At 34.9% G+C, this 19,000-nt stretch overlaps 2 protein-coding genes across 3 annotated transcripts; one reads left to right on the forward strand and one right to left on the reverse strand.

The window, feature by feature from the left end:
• The first annotated feature begins 5,526 nt into the window (after nucleotides 1-5,526).
• Nucleotides 5,527-9,481, forward strand: LOC136805711 (uncharacterized). Of its 2 annotated transcripts, none has more exons than XM_067062251.1 (4): nucleotides 5,527-5,936; nucleotides 6,146-6,301; nucleotides 6,444-6,917; nucleotides 7,068-9,481. In XM_067062251.1, exons 1-4 carry the CDS (start codon nucleotides 5,579-5,581, stop codon nucleotides 9,377-9,379), a joined length of 3,300 nt encoding a protein of 1,099 aa, XP_066918352.1. In that variant the 5' UTR covers nucleotides 5,527-5,578; the 3' UTR covers nucleotides 9,380-9,481. The 2 variants fall into 2 exon arrangements, with proteins under 2 accessions (XP_066918352.1, XP_066918353.1); XM_067062252.1 differs by having other exon boundaries at nucleotides 6,149-6,301.
• LOC136805726 (periodic tryptophan protein 1 homolog) lies at nucleotides 9,367-17,134 on the reverse strand. The gene is made up of 17 exons (XM_067062272.1): nucleotides 16,900-17,134; nucleotides 16,518-16,588; nucleotides 16,357-16,415; nucleotides 16,068-16,243; nucleotides 15,704-15,886; nucleotides 12,943-13,053; nucleotides 12,690-12,808; nucleotides 12,397-12,473; nucleotides 12,211-12,307; nucleotides 12,031-12,092; nucleotides 11,697-11,730; nucleotides 11,515-11,589; nucleotides 11,283-11,373; nucleotides 11,037-11,158; nucleotides 10,597-10,702; nucleotides 10,231-10,280; nucleotides 9,367-10,060 (listed from the first exon to the last, which is right to left on the reverse strand). The coding sequence occupies exons 2-17, from the start codon at nucleotides 16,572-16,574 to the stop codon at nucleotides 9,920-9,922; spliced, it is 1,560 nt and encodes a 519-aa protein (XP_066918373.1). The 5' UTR covers nucleotides 16,575-16,588; nucleotides 16,900-17,134; the 3' UTR covers nucleotides 9,367-9,919.
• Between the last annotated feature and the right edge of the window lie 1,866 nt (nucleotides 17,135-19,000).

A 19,000-nucleotide genomic window follows, 5' to 3' on the forward strand; every position in this document is an offset into this window, starting at 1 on the left:
TTATTTTCATGGGCCCCGGCGAGCCATTTTGAGTGAGGGGGCCAATATTTTGGAAAAAAATGTCGCCCACCATGGTTGGGCGACGAAGAAAATTTTTCACTTTTTACACCCTCAAAACACCTTAAAACGATATCTAATTCCACTCCCCCCCCCCCCCCCCCCCCCCCCCCTCCCCCCCCCCGTTGACGAGGCCCATGATTTTACTACTACACGTATAGTATTTTATTGTATATTTTTGGTATTTACTACTTTAGTATTTTCTTGCATATTTTTGATATTTACTACTTAGTATTTTCTTGCATAAATGCCACGATTTCAGGTTTGATTTTTGTCAATTCGTAAAATCTTTTACACGCTTAGTGTGGTGCTAGGAATCAGCCCTTCCATCCTCTGTTCTTTGTCCATCTTCTGTTCTTTGTCCATCTTCTGTTCTTTGTCCCTCTTGTGTTCTTCATTCATGTTAAAATGGGTGAAAACTACCAAGGGAATTCGGAAATCCTTTAGAATTGAGTTAATAAGCAAATCAGCTTTCTATTTGACCATTTAACTTTGCATATTTTCGCGAAATTTTATGGCTACGAAATCTCTGACATAAGTAAGTTATTAAAAACATAACGTGATCTGGAAAAAAATTAAATTTTGGGGAATTTTAACTGTCAAATCGCTCAAAGTAGTTTCTCTATACTTGATGAATTTTGCCAGTTTATTAAAATGTAGTTTTCGAACAAAATTCAGCCCGACTTTTTTTTAATTTGAAAATGAAGTATTTTCCGTAGCTTGACTTTGCACAGGAAGGTTTTTTTATTATTATAAAGTTTATTTTAGCTTATTCTGATTGTTCTGATTTTTATCTTAGAAGATTTTATAGCGAATCAGTTACTGAAAAAAAAATCACTTACTTACCATTTTCGACCCCAGACAGGTCACTTCAAGTGTATTACATTACTCGTGTATTATAAAATAAAAAATGAAATTGGTTCCCTCTTGTGTATATTTCATTGACCCCTTGTTTTTTACAACCTTCATGATTCTCCATATTGAAAATCTAAAATCTGCCATTATGGAAAATTGGGCCTTATCCAAATCACGGCATAGACGTTTTCTGACTCCCTAAGGTCTATACTTTCATGATCAAAAGAAAAAATGGCCATACGTGGATGTGCATACGTAACCTAACTCAGCCCCTAGAGTATTAGATTTCCAGGCAATTTTTAGGATCAAACATTACCCTGATGGAATTGATGACTTCATCATATAAAGAAAACTTGGACAATTTTTTGAAATCTCTTACTGATATGTCAAACCAGAGCAGTGTAAAGAGATGGAAAAACAGCTTCTCTGATTACCCAAAATGTTCTGAACGTTTCTATTGAAAACACCTTTGTTTTAGCTTTGATTAGGTTGTTAGAAAAAGTTCAAGAAAAGATCTCGGGTAAGTTATGGCATGTCTTAAATTTACCATAATTTTTAGATCGCATTAGTCGACAGAAAATGACCAAACAAATGACTGAACATGAAGGGTACTATGATGTAGTTTCTAACCTGATGTGTAACCTAATTGTTTTTTCGCTGATTTTCGCGAAAAACCGCAAAAACTGATTATTACGTAATAATCGATGACGTCATCAAAACTAAAAATTAAATTTCTAAAGAATGGTTTATCCAATTGTCTTCAAACTTTCACCAAAGATGTATCTTACTAAAGTCCATCATTTGAAAAAAGTTTTTTCCGAATTTTTGATGACGTCAGCAGAAAAAAGGGTTTTTCGTTTTTCACTAATTTCTGCTGACGTTTGAAATTTGTCTGGTTACTATATGCTGTGATCATAAGAGTGAATAGAAGTTTTTCGTTGTTGACTGATTATTATACTGTCTAAACTTTTAGTATGAGAAGTAACAAATTTTACACCATTATGATGGGGTTATCATGGGGTTTCAAAATCTAGCGGTAAATTTTACTTTCAATCTGGCATTTGGGTTAAAAACTTTGCTATGATTTGTTACCCTGAGTATGTATCAGAGGTCAAGTTTTCAAAGAGAATTTATTCGCGCCGTGATACTCACGGTAATGATTTGTTGGCTTCAAATCATTTGATTCTAGCCGTTCGGGCTTCTACTTCATTGATTCCAGCCCCTGGTGTGAATAGGGTTTAAGAATACGATAATCATATACTTGCATGAATTCTCTATAATATTTCTTTCGTAAACATGCTAAAACAATAATCAGAAATAATTTATCATAATTACAATGATTAACATAATTAATATTTTCTATGAAAATCCAAAAATTGATTTTCGCCACACGTTTGCTACACGCTTTTTCATAAGAATAGCGCACTTTGGCTGAGGGTCAAGTTTTCTATAGAAATTGCCAGAATTTAGGGTGAAATATTCTTATTAATGTATTCTGTCTTTTTCAGATTTGAGGCCTTCTTTTTATTTAGCGCATATTTGCAGCTAATGATCTGTGTCCTCTGTATCAAAGTCTGTACACTAGTTACTAATAAACGTTTACTCTGTTACAGAAAAAATCATTTATTAGAAACATCATTGGCTACATTACTTTTGGCATGTTCTTATAAAAGCCTTTCACCAACTGAATGGCAACTGGTGCTTTTATTTATTTGATCTTTTTCTTTGTTTGATGATCAAGTTAATTCATTTGATCTTTCTCAAAAAAGGTGAGTTTATACACGCGCTCTTCATTAAGAAACGTCTTCCCTACTTTACCACAACATTGTAAATTTTTATTTATAACCATGTCTCGCCCTGTCTCAATGCAATGGATTTGGTTGGTTTAATCGGAGAAACGTTTTTTTTTAAGAAAGAAAAAAAGTTTATGTTTTGATGTGATTTGATTGTTGAGGTTAAAATATATACGCGCATACTTTACATTGATTTTCCAGGAATACAAAAGAAGGAATTAAAATATGTGATTACTAAAACCTGTAAATGCATAATTAGAATAATTAACATAATATATGCATGGATCGTGCATCGCGCATCGTGAATCGTTGGATCGCGCATCGTAAATTACACAAACCGGAATTTAAGATAAGAAAGATTTCAAAACTGGTCCAACTAGGGTGTCCTATGAATAATTCCCCAGGACAATAGATGAAAACATTCTTTTGTTTTAAGAGGAATTTTTCATGGGATACTTGCCAAGACTTTTCAAATCCTTACATTATTTTTTTTTATCCTAACTTATAAAATATTATATTGTTTTGTAATACATGAATATTTTTATATCTTTATAATAAATTTAAAGGATATTATATTTTTTTACAGAATTATTGAAATTACGTATTATTTATGATTTCGTACAAATTTTATTTGATTGATTGAATTTACATTTATTACTTCCAAGTTCCAAGTTGATTACAATAATGTGAATGTGAATTGATGTTTAATCTTTACCACAGAACAATAATGAACAATGATAAAAATGATAAATTAGAACAATGAATGAATATGGACAAAAGTGATTATTTTTGGTGGTTGAATTGGCAACGAAATTCCCTTGTAACGAAAATTATTCGACAATCGTCATTCAGCATACTCTACTCCCAACAACAATGCTTAAAAATCCTGTATTATGGAACTTTGACAGTAAGTACAAATAATTTTTTCATTATGTACTTTTATAGGACTTGGTTTTATTAATCTTTTATGTTTAACCTGTGTTCTTGTTGATACTTACCAAGCACTATTTGGGGAATTAATATCAAAAATTGAAAGAAACTTGTGAACTATTTTGAGGAAATTTTAGTACACTCACCATATTATCATCTAATTTCATGTTTCTTATTTTCCATTTAAGCTTATCTTATGAAAGAGGATTCATTTACTTTGACAACGCAATATTGCCTTGTTACTGTTACGATTACCACGCTACGTCATCATTTTCCATCCTTCTACACGATATTGCTGTTACAACTGCAAGATAACTGGCATATCAATTTTGTCCATGAGATCCCTTGTCATGCCGTTGGAAAAATTCCTGGATACGCTATTTCCTGGTTTCTGCTCATCAATATTGCCTCGTTACTGCGACTATTACCACGTTACGTCATATCATTTTCCATCCTTTACACGGCGCTGTTACAGCTTCTAGATTACTGGTAAATCCATTTTTAATGTAAACAATTTTGGATCACGATATCCTTTGTTAAACCGTTGGAAAAACTCCTAAGTACGTTGTTACCTGTCAATTTTTGGTTCCTGCTCGTTATGTTTCTGGCTCATAGCATTTCTTACTTATGCTGTTTGGTTCTACTATGGGTCATTTATAGTACAAATTGGTTGGAATAAACATAGTAACATGTCTTTTGAGTGTTTTAGTATCTGTAATTGACTCTACCTGGACACTTTTGCTAATGAATATTTTAAGATTCGTATTTTATTATTTGTAAAAGTAGTTTTTAGAAAAAAATATATTTAATTTATGTTAGCTTTATCGTTGATATCTCAAAGAAAATGCTTTTGAGAAGAATCATTCGAATTATTCCTATAATCATTTCCAAACTTTCGCTATAAAGCATTAAACAGCTTTAATAAGCATTAATTAGTTTTTAATAAGCATTAATTAGTCTTTATAAATGCTTATAAATAGGCATCTGTAGCGGGTGGCAGTTAGTGAAAGCTATGACTAGTCTTAAAGTAGGGCGTTAAAATGGTAGACCACCACCCCCACCCAGCAGAAGAAATCTCCAGCGGCGAAATCTCACATAAGGTTGAGCTCGAAGGGTCTTTCAAATTTTCGAATTTTCTTGCGATTGAATTACTTGACTTTTACGTGGGACAGTATATGATTCTGTAATTATAGTAGGTGCTGATATGGAAAATATGTCATACTTGATGCCTATTATAGCTTTACACTTGCATTCACACCACTTTACTACTACCAAACCCTGCTACTACCAGTAGCGTGTGCGTGATGGGTCTATCAAAACTAGGGAGGCAATTTTCGAAATTTGGGATTTTGGTTTGGAATGTAGGACGTGACGATTCGCAATATAAATAGCTCCATAATTTTTCACGATATAGCTCGCATATATCATATTCACCACTGCCGATGCTCTCAATGCTGAATAATACTTTCTTTCGCCACATCATCTTACAGGGCTTACAGGCAGAGTTTTATCCTCGCGAGCCAGGGTCGTTAAACGATTCTGCGACGTAAAGAGGCCAGTGCTGTAAATCTGGATGAATCGTTTACATCCCCCGTCAACGCATCTATCAGAATCATCAATAGCGTAAAGGGGCTCAGGTAAGGCCTGGAGTAGACGAGGTGAGTTTTCCTATCTATACAGTTCCTTATAAGTGATACCACTTAAAAAGTATACTTACCTAAAGTAAGTATTTACGTACATGGAGAACGTGAAGTTTTATTGAATCGAATCGCTTTTATTTGAAAGTTGAAGCCGTTATAAATCACACAGCAAACAGAAATCAAAACAATAAACACGAACCAGTCAGGCGTTGGAAAATGTAATTCTGAATAATTTACTGCTGAAATTCTCTTAGCAGCAAAACATGGCTTTCCATTGAGCTAAATAAGGTAAAGGATATAAAAATGGAATCAGTGCACTGTTTAGTCTTGTTTATTGTATTGAGTTTCAAATTGAGTTTATTAGAAGGGAGAGCACAACCTTGTCTACGCCAAAAACATTCAAAAATATCAAAACGTCATGAGACGGGCTTCTCCATACAAAATGATTGTGAGATGTTTGTAAGCCACCCTAATGAATTGGGCGGTGGGCATGAATCAGTGTTCGTCGATAAGAATGGGCAGATGGAGGAAGCCAAAACACACATACAAGGACTAGCGAAAGACAGCGTCGAACATCATCACAATGGTCCGGTTGACGGACCACCAATCAAATTTCGGACGGACGAACACGATTTGCATTCTCTTCTTGGAGACGATGAAGGTTAGTGAGATTTTTCTTTCTTCAGCTGGTTGTATATTTGAAATGAGTATCAGAATGATAATCAAAAATTCGCGACAGCAATGTCTCCAAAGCGCAAAACATTTCATTTCCGACGAGAAGAATTTACAAGAAAACCTGAAGAATTGAAGGAACACGGCATCACATCTTTTGCTTGCGAGCAATCTTATATTTTTGTTTTGTTCCTTCAGTAGCGCCGTTCCACCCTCCCCACCATCATTCGTACGACGAAGAAGAAGAAGGAGGAATCACACGAGGTGACGAGGCTTTCGTGAAAACCATCCAAGAATTGCAAGATTCTGGTTTGAAATTGCATTCTATTCATGAAGATGAAGTCACACACGATGGTAAGGACGACTTTTATTTGCCATTATAACATTTAAAAAGTAAACCACTCTCGTGAAATAATCAAAATCTCAATCAGTATTGAAGATCAATCAAGTTTGCCCGTCGTTTTACCTTCTCTCTCTCTATTCTCTTTTTACGTAGAGCGAGGATTTCAACCACACCACGAAGAACGAACGTACCATCACGAAGATACCCCTGCTGGTTACCACAATGTTTATGAATATCACCATGGTGATTTACATGAAGATGAGGGCCACCATGGTGGAGGACATCATCAAGGTCATCATGGAGGGCATGGTCACGAAGAGGGGCATCACCATGAAGGTCACCACGACGAAGGGCACCACGAAGAAGAGCATCATGGCGGACACGGTCACGAAGAACATGGAGAGCACCATGAGGAGGAGCACCACGAACACGGCCATGAGGAAGAGGGACACCATGGGGAGCATCATGCAGCACCTCAAGATGTGGAGGAGGGTAGTGGAGATGTGACGGAGGACCAAAAGAAGAAGAAGAAGAAGTTAAAACATTATGGTTCTTATGCGAGCAATGGAGAATCGAAGAAAGTGGAATTCAGTGAAGAAGAGAAAAACCCTTATCATAATAAACAAGGTATGAATGTGATGTACTTCTAGTGTTTTTAGATGGGGGTCAACTGTATCTTATTCGCTCATTAACAAATTGATTTTTTGAGTTTTTTTGTCAGTAAATGGAAGAGAGAGACTTTGAAAATTGACCGGCACATTTAATCTCATTTCTTAGAAGCTGAATCAGATGAAAAGACAAAAACGAAAGAGGAGGAGGGAGAAGAAGCGAAAGGAGAAAAAGTCAAAGAAGAGAAGGGGAAAGCAGATAATTATGTATTCCTTCTTGGAAAATCAAACAAGAAACTGGATGAAGGGAACCTACCAAACGTTTTCAAAGAGCTGGTGCATGATGCGAAAGCATTGACAGAAAAACTGAAGGAAAAGAAAGGGAGCAAAGAAGAAACAGAAGAAAAAGACACCAAATTGAAAAACCTCTCCAAGTTTGGTGAACTAAAGGATGACACCAAGGAAAGCCATGAAGAAAAAAGTGCAGAACAGCAAAATAACAGCAAAAATCTTTCCCATTTCGGTCAGCTCAATCAAAATGATAAAGAGGGTACCAAGATGCAATCACCTCATTCACAAACACAAGATGATTCTACAGAGCAAACAAAATCCAGTAATAAAAGTGATGAAAAAGAGCAAGAAAACCCCAAAGAAAACGAAAAGCTCAAATCTAAGCCAGTTGAGCAATCAAGAATAATCAACATGCTGAAGAAATATATACAGCAGTCAAAAGCTAAGACAAAAGAGGCGAGTAAGAAAGAAGGCAAGTTGACAATCGATTATACGTATCGAGACAAACAACCTCAGATCAATGACTATGATTTGGGTGATCTAGGGGATACCAAGAAAAATCAAAGTTCGTTTACCAAAGACAAGGACGTGGAGCGAGTAGCGCAACGAATCATCAATAAATTCACCACCAAATCAGGTGACCTTGATCTACCGAATGATGTTGTGGTAGAGAAAGGTGATGAGAGCATCCTGAACAATCACGTCATGAATAAACCTACAAGTGCTCACAAGAAACAAGAAACTTGTTGTGGAACACACGCAGCTACTATGCATCACACTGCTCCACAAGCACAGGAAATCCTTGTAGAGATGCCTCCACCTCCACCTCCACCTCCACCTCCACCTCCACCTCCACCGCCCCCTCCTCCTCCATCATGTCCAGCACCCTGTCATGCACCTGAAACACAACCCGCACCTGATCAACCCATCGAAGATCTTCCAAGCGTTGATGAGGAGCAAGAGAAACTTCGAAAGTTATTGGAGAGAAAACAAAAATTGGATCAACTACAATTAGAATATGAGCATGAATTGGACATCTTCAAGAGTGAACTGAACAAAGAAAAGACTACCAAGTCACCACGCAAAGGAAAAACAACTTCCTCATCCTCGTCAAAAGAAACTCCAGCACAAAAGGATGAAGAGAACCCTGACGATTTGATTTTTCCAAAAGAAATGAATGGGTGTGGTCAAGCACAATCTGTTGACAAGATGAAGCAATGTTTGAAAGCAAATACTGAAGACGGGGAGGAAAAACCAGCACCTTCCTTATCCAAGTCATCGGAGAAAGAATCCAAACCAACAGAATCCGTCACCAAAGTTACCGGGAAACCCATTGAAAAACCCGCTGGAACACCGACACGCCCGGTCGCTTATGATAAGGAAAAACAAGAGCAGGAAGCGGAGAAAGAGTACGAAGAGTTCAAACACCAAGCCAACGACAAACCCGACCAACATTTGAAAGTTGAACATTTGAAGGAGAAAGATAAAATGGACCAGCCCGTGGAACAGGACGCGGATTCTCAAAGTGTGGATATCTTGGGTAAAGATAAGCAGAAAAATGAAGAACGAAAAGGGCAGGAGAAAAAGAAGGAAGATCAGGTTTTTGAAGAGGAAGGAAAAACGCAGGACTCTTTGATGGCAAAACTACAGGACGACGAGAAGGAGGATAAAAAGATTGAAAGGAAAGAACATTCGAAGGAGGAAGAAAATATTTCTTCAAAGGAAGATTGCAAATCATCATCAAGTGAAAAAGTTATGGGTGGTGGTTGCGGCGAGCTCATGATCACTTCCGATGAAGACCTTCTCAAACCTAAAAACGAAAAGGATAAAGCAAAAATTATCAAACAAATTGCCATCTTACAGAAAGCGCTGACTTCATATTACAAGAACACGAAATCGCCTTCTTCACCGACACCAGTAGTGTTGGTGCATGAAATTAACTTAGTAAACAATGAAAACAAAGAAAGTGAAAAAGAAACGAAACAATTGAATAAACAAATTAATGATCTACAAACTATGTTGAAAGAACAAAAACAAAGCGAATGTCAACCCATCATGACTAAAGTCAAAGGGAAATTAATCCTTGACAAAAACTGCGACGACAAAAAGAAACGCTCTCACGTTTCGAACAAAAAATGGAAAAAATCACGTATTACTAAACTAAGGAAACAATTGGGTAACATTAAATAAGGAGGCTTTTTTTCATTTTCGCTTTTGTAAATTTGTATATATTCTTAGATCTTAGATTACCGATTATTTTTGGAAACAATTTGATGTCGGTCAAAATACCAATCCTCAAAATGTTTCTTACTACTTTCATAAATAGCCCTCTTCTACGTAGCCTGAAAAAAAAATTTATAAATGAAAAATCTCTATAAAAATATAAAAATTTAAAACAATGAGGACTAGGAAAAAAGCTTGGTATGAGAAGCAACTCGAGTTGAAAATGAAAGTCACTCTTGGGAGTGTCAAAAGGAGGGAGCAACCTTAAAGAGTTATATTGTAACTATAAGGTTGTAAGGTTGTCTAAGATCTATGACTTGGCATTTGGTAATTGCTAGGGTAATATAAAAATGTTTTCGAATTCGGGATTCTCAAATGCAATATCAAATTTCGCTCCCGATGTAATTTATTCACAACTCACTCAACACCGTTCTTGTAAAGCCAAGTAGCCATGACCAAACTTTTGCTCCACTTCCAAAGAACGAAAAATACATACGACCATGGCGCTCATTTCTTCTTTTTCTTATTCTTTTTACGTTTTACAATCTCTTTGTTTTCTTTCGCTGGATCAGTTTTTAGAGAAAGTGTAGACAGGGCTTCCATTGCTACGTCGTCAGTTGAGGGATTTCCTCCGCTCGCTTCATTACCCTGAATTGTAAAAATAAGAAATTTTTTAATCAAAATGAAAAGTAATGAAAGTCTACAAGATTTTCATTAAGCAACAGCCCCGTTTATGTCCATACTAATTTTAATCTCCGTCGATTAAAAATATCCCTTACGTACAGAGGGAACGAAAACATAATATATCGCAACGTTACCTGTTGATTTTCATTGTTCGTTGATGTCATATTCGAAATATATTTCTTCCCTGAATAATAAAAAATGAATAATAATCTTGAAACAACATGTTCCTGGGTTCGTTGACCAAAAACTTTTACCATAGTCAAAATAAGTATTCCAACCATAGGAGCAAAAATAAAGCAATAACTTATAAAAATCAATTTATCAGATATTCTTACACATTTTTTCAATCCCTAAATCTTAAAATCAATGGGATTATCTTATTTTGTTGGGAGAGTTTAAGCCTTTTAGGATGTTTGTGACAGAGGCAGTGGCTAAAACAATTTATTATGTTTTTCTCTTCAACTGAAGAGGATTGTATGTACAGCTACGGTTTAGATTACCTTGAGTAGTTTCCATTAAGTTCAACATTTTAAGACCCTCCTTTTCACCTCCCATTGCGTACAAGAGTGAAGCATCTGGACAGTTATTGATAAAACTCATCGTTCCCTAAAAATAATTAATTAATCAGCATGGTAAAGAGGGGAGTACCTGGACATCCAGTGTGCATTTTGTATATTTGGCGGTATTTACCAATTTCATGACTTTAAGTGTGGATAAGTTTGTGGGTATTTGGGTCCGCGAATATTACTTCCTTTAAGATACATTCAACATGGTTGGAAAATTTCTGAAAGTTGTTTCCAATTTTATATTCAACAAGTAGCGGCGGAAATTAAGTATTCAAAGGATAATTGCATCCCCTTGTAGACTGATGACATCTATGGAAAGGTATTTGTAGTCATACAATTGGATCTTCAACTTCCTATTCAAAGTGAAAGCTTACCATTTTCATGTCACGTGATAAAATGTTAGCAGGCTTTCCAGTGCTGAAATCCCACACTTTCATGGTTTTATCAGAGGAGACAGTCGTTAAACAACCCTTCATTTCTGTGCTTAAGGAGATCCCTGAAAAATACGAATGATAAACATAAGAGAGCCGATAACAAAGTTGCAATTTGAGAATACCTTAATAAGTATAAGATTGTTTTAGTTTTTTCGAAGGCCAACAATTGAGCAAAAGATGTTCTACCTGTAGTTGCTTGGTCATGAGCGTGCAATGTGAATACTGGTTCATCGCTTCGAACGTCGAAATATCTCACTACACCATCATCTGAACTTGCCTACAAAAGTAATATAGTTGGTTCGTTTTCAGATCATTCCCATGTTGATGTAAGCTACGGTAAAGAAGACAATACTTGGCGAAAAATCTGTAATTAGGAGATGACATTTTCTTCAAATGAACAGTTACTTTATAGACTTACAAAGAAGTTGTACGGTGAAAAATGGTTCCATAGAACTTGCTCACATTCCCCAGTAAGTTTCCATGCTTTGAATGCCTGAAAAATTAAAAAAAGGTTGTTAAAACGTCGCTCAATGAAGTGTCTTTACCTGAAGTTACAAGGCAGTATGCAAAAAAAGCGATTCATATTCATAATAAACATACCTTCGGGCTTCGACAGTCAAGAACAACAGCAGTACTAAAATGAGAAAATATCCTCACAATAATGAAAGCTTTAGATACCCAAAATTATGATACATCTTCATATGTAGATTGCATTTCATCAAGTTAGCAATATTCTTCTTTTTCATGAGAACAGACGTACTTGGTTGAGGATAACAGTCCCATAATAGTGCAATATTATAATCGAGTCTATCTAATCTCAATTTCAAAATATCTTCTTAAAAATATGACAAGTAAACCACTACTAATTCCGTGTCAAGACACTAATAAGATGTGCAAAATTTCAATTCTGATAAAGTCAACAAAGCTAAATTACCTATCAAAAGATCCTGTCAAAAGAGATTGAGGTTCTTGAGGATGCCATTTGATTGATTGGACCTAAGAAAATAAATTTTTAAAACAAATCTTTAATTCTGCTTGATGTGTTTTTATATTATAAATTTCATTGTACCAAAAAAGTATGGAAAGTCAAAACATCAATCAGATTTCTGCTTACCTTGTCAGTGTGGTGAGTTAACCGATGGACTGTGGTTACTTTTGAAAGATCCCATAAACAGATGGTCTTGTCTGCAGATCCACTCGCAAGTACATTTCTAGAGAAATAGGTTTTATAAGTCAGGTTCATGATGAATGATAAAGTTGTCTTTCAAAATGCTGATGGAAAATTGATTTGTCATCTTACACAGCGTTTGGGTTCCAGGAGAGACACAAAACGGCATCTGAATGACCTGATTGGTTCGCATTGGACGACGATGCTCCCTGCAGAAATAAACGATTTGACATAAGATGTTGTGTAGAGGTTATTGTCATAACTTTAATAGTATACCGGAGAAAATAGTCAGGATTTATCTGAGTAAAGGGTGGGGTTTGGTTGTAGTAAATTTCATTAAACTTAAAATTACGTCACCACCTGAACCAGATTGATTCTTAAGGTAAAACCTTTCTCATCTATTTAGCTGTACTAAACTTTCAGACCTTCTTTTTCTTTTTCTTTTTATGACCAGCCAAAGTATACGCAGGTTCAATCGTGTTGACAATATCCAAATCCCAAATCTGAATTTCTGGCTCCATTGTTCCAAGCGCAACGTAATTTCCTGAAGAAAAACGACAATGTTATACTTTAGCATTTATAGTTATAGTTTGGGTTACAGAAAATGTACAGCCAAAAAAATAAGATCAAGTCACAAAAGAGAAAAACTATCAAAAATACTACCTTCTCGTAGATTACCTGACTTTCCATTCAAGGAGGGATCAAAACTGAGCCATTCCAAACAAAGAGGGAAGGATTCCAACAAAATATCATGATGAACATAGAGACTGTCTTCTTCTTCGTTGTATACTGCAAAAAAGAATTCAAATCATGAGCAAGAACACAAAATCATTGTTATTAACATAATATCACAATCAAATATCTGTACACCCTATTCAGTATTATGATCAAGCATAGTCATTATAACTAGCTAATAGCCAAGGCTATGATGCGCCCGTTGCAATGTTTTTTCTGGGAAACTGACGTCGGTTAGTGATAACCAAGGAAACAAAAAGCAGGAGGCCCAAATAATTACAGTTTCTGTAAACCATTTCAATGACATGTTAAATGAGTCAGAAAGTTGCAATAAAATTTGCTTTTTTAAGTTTTATTTATAAGAACTGCAAGGAAAATGTGTAAAAACAAAACAATATATAGTTTTCTTAAAAATCACACAAGAAGTTTTCTTTGCCACTTTATGGTCCTTGTACAGGAAAAAATAAATTTAGCAGCTTCCAAGTGTAGAACACCTAAAATCAATATACAACAACAGAACAACAAAAATCAATATTTTTTTTAAACATAATTCACTCAAAGTCATCTAGAAGAAATTTAGTTCAGTAAAACATAAATAAAATAAAAAAAGAGATAAAATCGATTATCGATTGCAATCAATGAGTAATCTATAAAATATTGATTGCATTGATACATAGTTTATTGAAACAATTGTGAGTATATATTAATTATCTATCGATTGCGTTAATGTATCAATTAGTTATTAAGTCAGTAAAAATCAATAGGTAATCGATGTAATGTACTTAAATTGATACTGATCGACTGCAATCGATATTTAATCATAATTGATTATTTATCAATCATAATCAATAATCGCACCATCTGGATTTTTGCCCATAATATGTTGAAAAATACTTTGGTCTTACTTAAATCAAATTCCAGTAACACTTTATCATAATAAATTATCTAAAAGTTCATCAAACCACCCATTGTCTTCAATAGCAAATCGCAGTGGTGAAAACTCAAACCCATGTATCAATCGCAATCGCAATTAATAACCACAAGAACTGGATTTTGTCCATAATTTGTTGAAAAATACTTTGGTCTTACTTAATCAAATTCCAGTAACACTTTATCATAATAAATGATCCAAAAGTTCATCAAATCATCCATCGTCTTCAATATCAAATCGCAGTTTGGTGAAAAACTCCAAGGCGACAATCAAAAATATGTTCCGCTCGCGTCAGCCGACTGACCAACTTGGCAGACAAAAATTCCTAGTTAGACAAGTCAGAAAATTGCCAGAATTTTTCATCAAGCGAACGAATAAATATTAAAAACTATATACTTTGAAACCATTTTCCAAAAAACCCGACTAAATTTACTACCGACCGACCGACCGACATAATTTTAAGAAGATTTTTGACGCGAACGGAACATATTTTCGATTGCCGTCCAACTCATGCATCAATCAATCGCAATCACAATAATTAATAATCGCAACGTCTGGATTTTTGTCCATAATTTGTTGAAAAATACTTTGGTCTTACTTAATCAAATCCCAGTAACACTTTATGATAATAAATGATCTAAAAGTTCATCAAATCATCCATCGCATCATCGTCTTAAATATCAAATCGCAGCAGTGGTGAAAAAACTCCAATGCATCAATTGCAAATCGATAATCGCACCGTCTGGATTTTTGTCCATAATTTGTTGAAAGATACTTTCATCTTACTTAATGAAATTCCAGTATACGATCTAAAAGTTCATCGAATATTGTTCATCACATTATCGTCTTCAATCGAATTGCAGTTAAAGCCGCCGTAATTTGGTGAAAATTACTTCTCTCTTCTTCTTTCTTCATTACATTTACATAGGAAATGTATACGTTAGGATACTTCATACAATAATCCATCCATAACTTTCTCCAAGCCCAACAGGAAAATATGTTTTTTATTGCAATCAACCATCGCATCATCATGGAATGTCGTGGAATCATCATAAAAACAACAAACCAAAACAAAGCAAAAAATAAGTCTCACTTTTGGTAAAAAATAGTTCATAAAAATCAACGAAAACTAGTAGAGCAAATAAAGTCTTTACACAATGCAAAAAGGCATGTCCCTGATGCAAGAATTAATTTGCCAAGTTAGAGCTAATTCAAAAAGATGAAACTTGCAATGCCAGCATGCAAATGATCAAAAACACTATCGCTTCGGTAGCCATCTTGAATAACCTTTTAATGAATCCGATCGGAAGAAAGATAGGAAATCGGGGAAATACTACGAAAAGTAGTTTAATCGAGCAAGGCTCTTGTCTCTGTTAACATTAACATGCGTAAAAAAAACACAAAATAAAAAATGAATAATCGAGAACAAACATGAATAATCGAGCCGGAAAACTGAATCGTGAGATTTTCCCTAGGTACTCCTCATTAAGGCGCCCTTGACGGGCGCAAAAACACTGATCTGGAAGGCTTTTGTCTCTTTTTATTGTTAAAAGATGGACCTTACGTACCAAAATCGATTTATTTTGCAAACTTTTTGATTATGTCATTAGAAAATAGACAAATCCCAAGAGGAGATTTTGGTAGCGTGATCAAAAAGTATGCAAATTGCGGCTTATATTTTGCTTGTAACAAAAGAAAATTGAACAAAAAGCTAAAACAATATATTGCAAGACCGGGGTTTTCTATAATGACTATGGATCAAGCACTATTTACCATATACTTCCAAACAACTCAACTCTTCCTCCATTTTTCCAATAACATACAGATTATCGTCTTTCTTTATAATTTCATCATCTTTTTCTTCATCATCAACTGCTTTCAAATCCACATAGGGATCTTCATTGGGATTGTTGTAATACATCAGACCAGACATCCCTGCTCCTGTCATCAGTGAACCTAGTGGAAACATGAAAAACAATTTTGAAATGTGATACAAGTATAAAATATTTTAGATTAGAAATATCTAAAATATTTAACACATCCACAAAAACAATTTGTTTAAGGGTAAAAAGAAGGACAGGAAATTAGAATGTATAGAGGATGAAGAATTTAACATTTTGAAAAAATTATTGATTACCTTCATTATCATAGTCCTCAAGACCATATTCCATCATGATATCAGCGTCTTCATCATTTTTTCCACCAGTAGATTGAACATTTTCTTCGGCGCCATCATCTTCATCAGGATCATCTTTGGATGTAGTTGGAAGGTCAGTATCTAAACCAAGATCTTCATCGTCCCCTAACACATCCCTGAGTAAACAAGCAGTGTCATTATTGAAGGGAACAAAATGTACAGTAGTGAAAAATGAATTAAAATTATGTTCCTGCTTTATAAACATTTTTATTTTCAAAATTTTGCAAACCTTAACTTTCCTTCTGTACCATCAATGAGCTCTTTTAGATCTTCTTCAGTCAATGTAATCTGAAAGTACAAACAAAATTAGAAAGTCACTTTGTTATACTTGTAAAAGAGTACAATAAATAGAATAACTCTGGAGTAAATACTATCAAATATTGTCAGTACCTTATCAGGGACTTCTTTTGCAATTCCTCTTTTGACCCAGACACCACACGTTAACATTTTTGTCTATATATCTAAAATATATTTTGAATTGATTTTCAAGTGAGTTGATTGAGAAGCAGAAGAATGACCAACATTTAACTTTCTATCTTCTCTACTTATAACAGGATACTATTTAAGATTGAAAATGTTTAATGTTAAGATTCGCTACACAATTCAGAAAACATAAAAATTAATGTTTCTAAAAGAACATTATCTATTTCACACAAAATTAAACAATTTTACTATCATTATCAATTATTTACAATCTTAGTTCATTTAAAAAATTTCCTTTAGTCAATCATTTTTTTATAAACAGCTAGCAAGAATAATTTAATTTGATTACCAAACCAAAATTATCAGGTGGTCTTGTTTTCCTTATCTTTCAATCTTCTGTTTGCAGCTTTCTCTTTGATAATGGCCAGTCTTCGTTTATCAATTGTTTTCTTAGCAAACACAAAAGAGCTGATTCCAATTATAGAGATTCCTGCCCAGCCAAGTAAAACAGTTGTTATTCTACGTTGACCTCTGTGAAACATTACCACCTAACTTTTTATTATCATATAGATTTTTGTCACCTTTACAAATACAATAAAAATGATCATTATTAAAATTGAATTGATAATAGACCTTTTCATAAATTACGTCACAAAAAACATCTTTCTCATTTTGAAATCATTGCCATGGTGATTACCTCCCATAGGATTTTATTTAAACAACTTTCTATTAAAACCAGACTGTGTCAATCAAACAACTTCAAACAAAAATTGCAATCGAACCAATCGAACCTAATCGAGCATGATCAAATAATTGCGATTCGATTGTCGAACGTAATCGAATCTCAATCGAACGGTTGATTCCTACGGTTGATTGCGTTCAAGTAAGGTTAGATTGGTTTGATTGCTAGTTGACTATGTTCAATTGGTTTGATTGGTTCTCAGTTCGTGGCAATTCCATTGATTCGTAGAATTCAGGTACCGGATGGCGAACATTGAGCACGTCACTCCCCTCGTCTACTACGAACTAGTGTAATAGCAACGAACCGATAGTGCAGTTGGGAGAGCAATCGCCCAGCAAGCGAGAGGTCGTGGGTTCAATTCCCACTCGATTCGTTACCTTTGAGAAAACTGGGAAGTACATTAGTGCAGGATCCGTTGATTCATTACCTATAAGTAATACGCACTTGATTTCACACAGATTGTCAATTACATTTGATTAATCTACAATTTCGTTCAATTTCGATTGTTCGATGAGTTTGATTGCGATTAAATTAAATTGAATCACTCCGTTAGAGCTTTTTAGCGTGGCCGACCAAGTGCTTTTAAGTACTGTACAAAAGTGAATAAAATCTAATACAATTGAATCAATCGAACGTAATCAAACGTAATCGAATACAATCAAACATATTGGAAGCAATCAAACAGGAAATCATGGGTAATATTTGATTGTGATTTGATTGCGTTAGACAATAGAATTGCAATTATTCGATTGTGTTCAATCGATTCGGCGTTCCATTCGTTCGATTGACGCTGTCTGGCTAAAAAAAGAAATCATTTAATGTCTTAAGGGACATAATCACCAGGGTATTTATTTGAATATGAGGCAAGTGATGTTTGTGCGATTTATTGAGATATCTATTCTAGATTTTTTAAACTTTTTTGTTAGACGCGCTGATTGGATCAATATTTCCGCCCCAAATTACTCTGGGACGGGGGTTCATTCTTCTTTTCTTAAACATGTTTCGCTGCTAAGAAAAAAATGATATTAATGTTCCTTTAATCTCATGGGGTGTTTAAAGTTGCACTATATAAGAAGTTGTGTGGTCTGTAATCTGTAATGCTAATTAAGGATAAAGGAAATCTTTTTTCTTTAAACCACTAAATGGACTCTCTAAACACATTTGAAGATTAGTTTTCTTGGATTTTCAGAACAAAGGAACGGGGTTCTGGTATAAGTCATTTAGAATGGCTTTGTTTACAATGATTCCAAAGCATTTAAATTTAGATTCTCCAAGTTGGTTATTAAAGGTTTCCAGTGGGTTCTCTCCTCAAAAGTCATTTCCAAGGCCCTTTTTCACAAAATTCCCAGGCCATATTTTAGAAAGGCAGGGCACCGTCCGTTGGAGGTAAAAAAGGGCACTTTTTCTCGTGTTTCTCCACTAAAAAGACTGTTTTTACCAAAATTTTAGTGATTTCAGGAGGGGCTTGAAAATTGGTCAAAATTTGAAAAAATTGACCTCCTTTGGGTACCACTGCGGACGGCCCCTTGGGGTCCCGGCCGATGTGCCAGGGGGGGTCGGATTGATGCTCATTGGTCAGGGAATGTGAGAGTACACGCCTGCACGGGTTTTCCTAAATTTTTGTTTGATTAAACTTTACAAAGTTCAATTAAGTTTGATTAGTTCGATTAAGTTCGATTGATGTAATTGAACTAATCCAGTGTAGACC

The sequence above is a fragment of the Clytia hemisphaerica genome, unplaced genomic scaffold (assembly GCF_902728285.1).
Source record: "Clytia hemisphaerica strain Z4C2 unplaced genomic scaffold, Clytia hemisphaerica genome assembly, whole genome shotgun sequence".
In the NCBI taxonomy this organism is placed as follows: Eukaryota; Metazoa; Cnidaria; class Hydrozoa; order Leptothecata; family Clytiidae; genus Clytia; species Clytia hemisphaerica.

What these genes read in the sequence shown, in the direction of transcription:
- LOC136805726 (XM_067062272.1), bottom strand. Translation starts at nt 16,574, where the DNA reads ATGTTAACGTGTGGTGTCTGGGTCAAAAGAGGAATTGCAAAAGAAGTC. An exon ending in CAAAAGAAGTCCCTGATAAG is followed by an intron (nt 16,416 to 16,517) that starts GTACTGACAATA and finishes TTGTACTTTCAG; the next exon opens with ATTACATTGACTGAAGAAGA. An exon ending in GGTACAGAAGGAAAGTTAAG is followed by an intron (nt 16,244 to 16,356) that starts GTTTGCAAAATT and finishes TTGTTTACTCAG; the next exon opens with GGATGTGTTAGGGGACGATG.
- LOC136805711 (XM_067062251.1), top strand. Translation starts at nt 5,579, where the DNA reads ATGGAATCAGTGCACTGTTTAGTCTTGTTTATTGTATTGAGTTTCAAA. An exon ending in TCTTCTTGGAGACGATGAAG is followed by an intron (nt 5,937 to 6,145) that starts GTTAGTGAGATT and finishes TTGTTCCTTCAG; the next exon opens with TAGCGCCGTTCCACCCTCCC. An exon ending in AGATGAAGTCACACACGATG is followed by an intron (nt 6,302 to 6,443) that starts GTAAGGACGACT and finishes CTTTTTACGTAG; the next exon opens with AGCGAGGATTTCAACCACAC.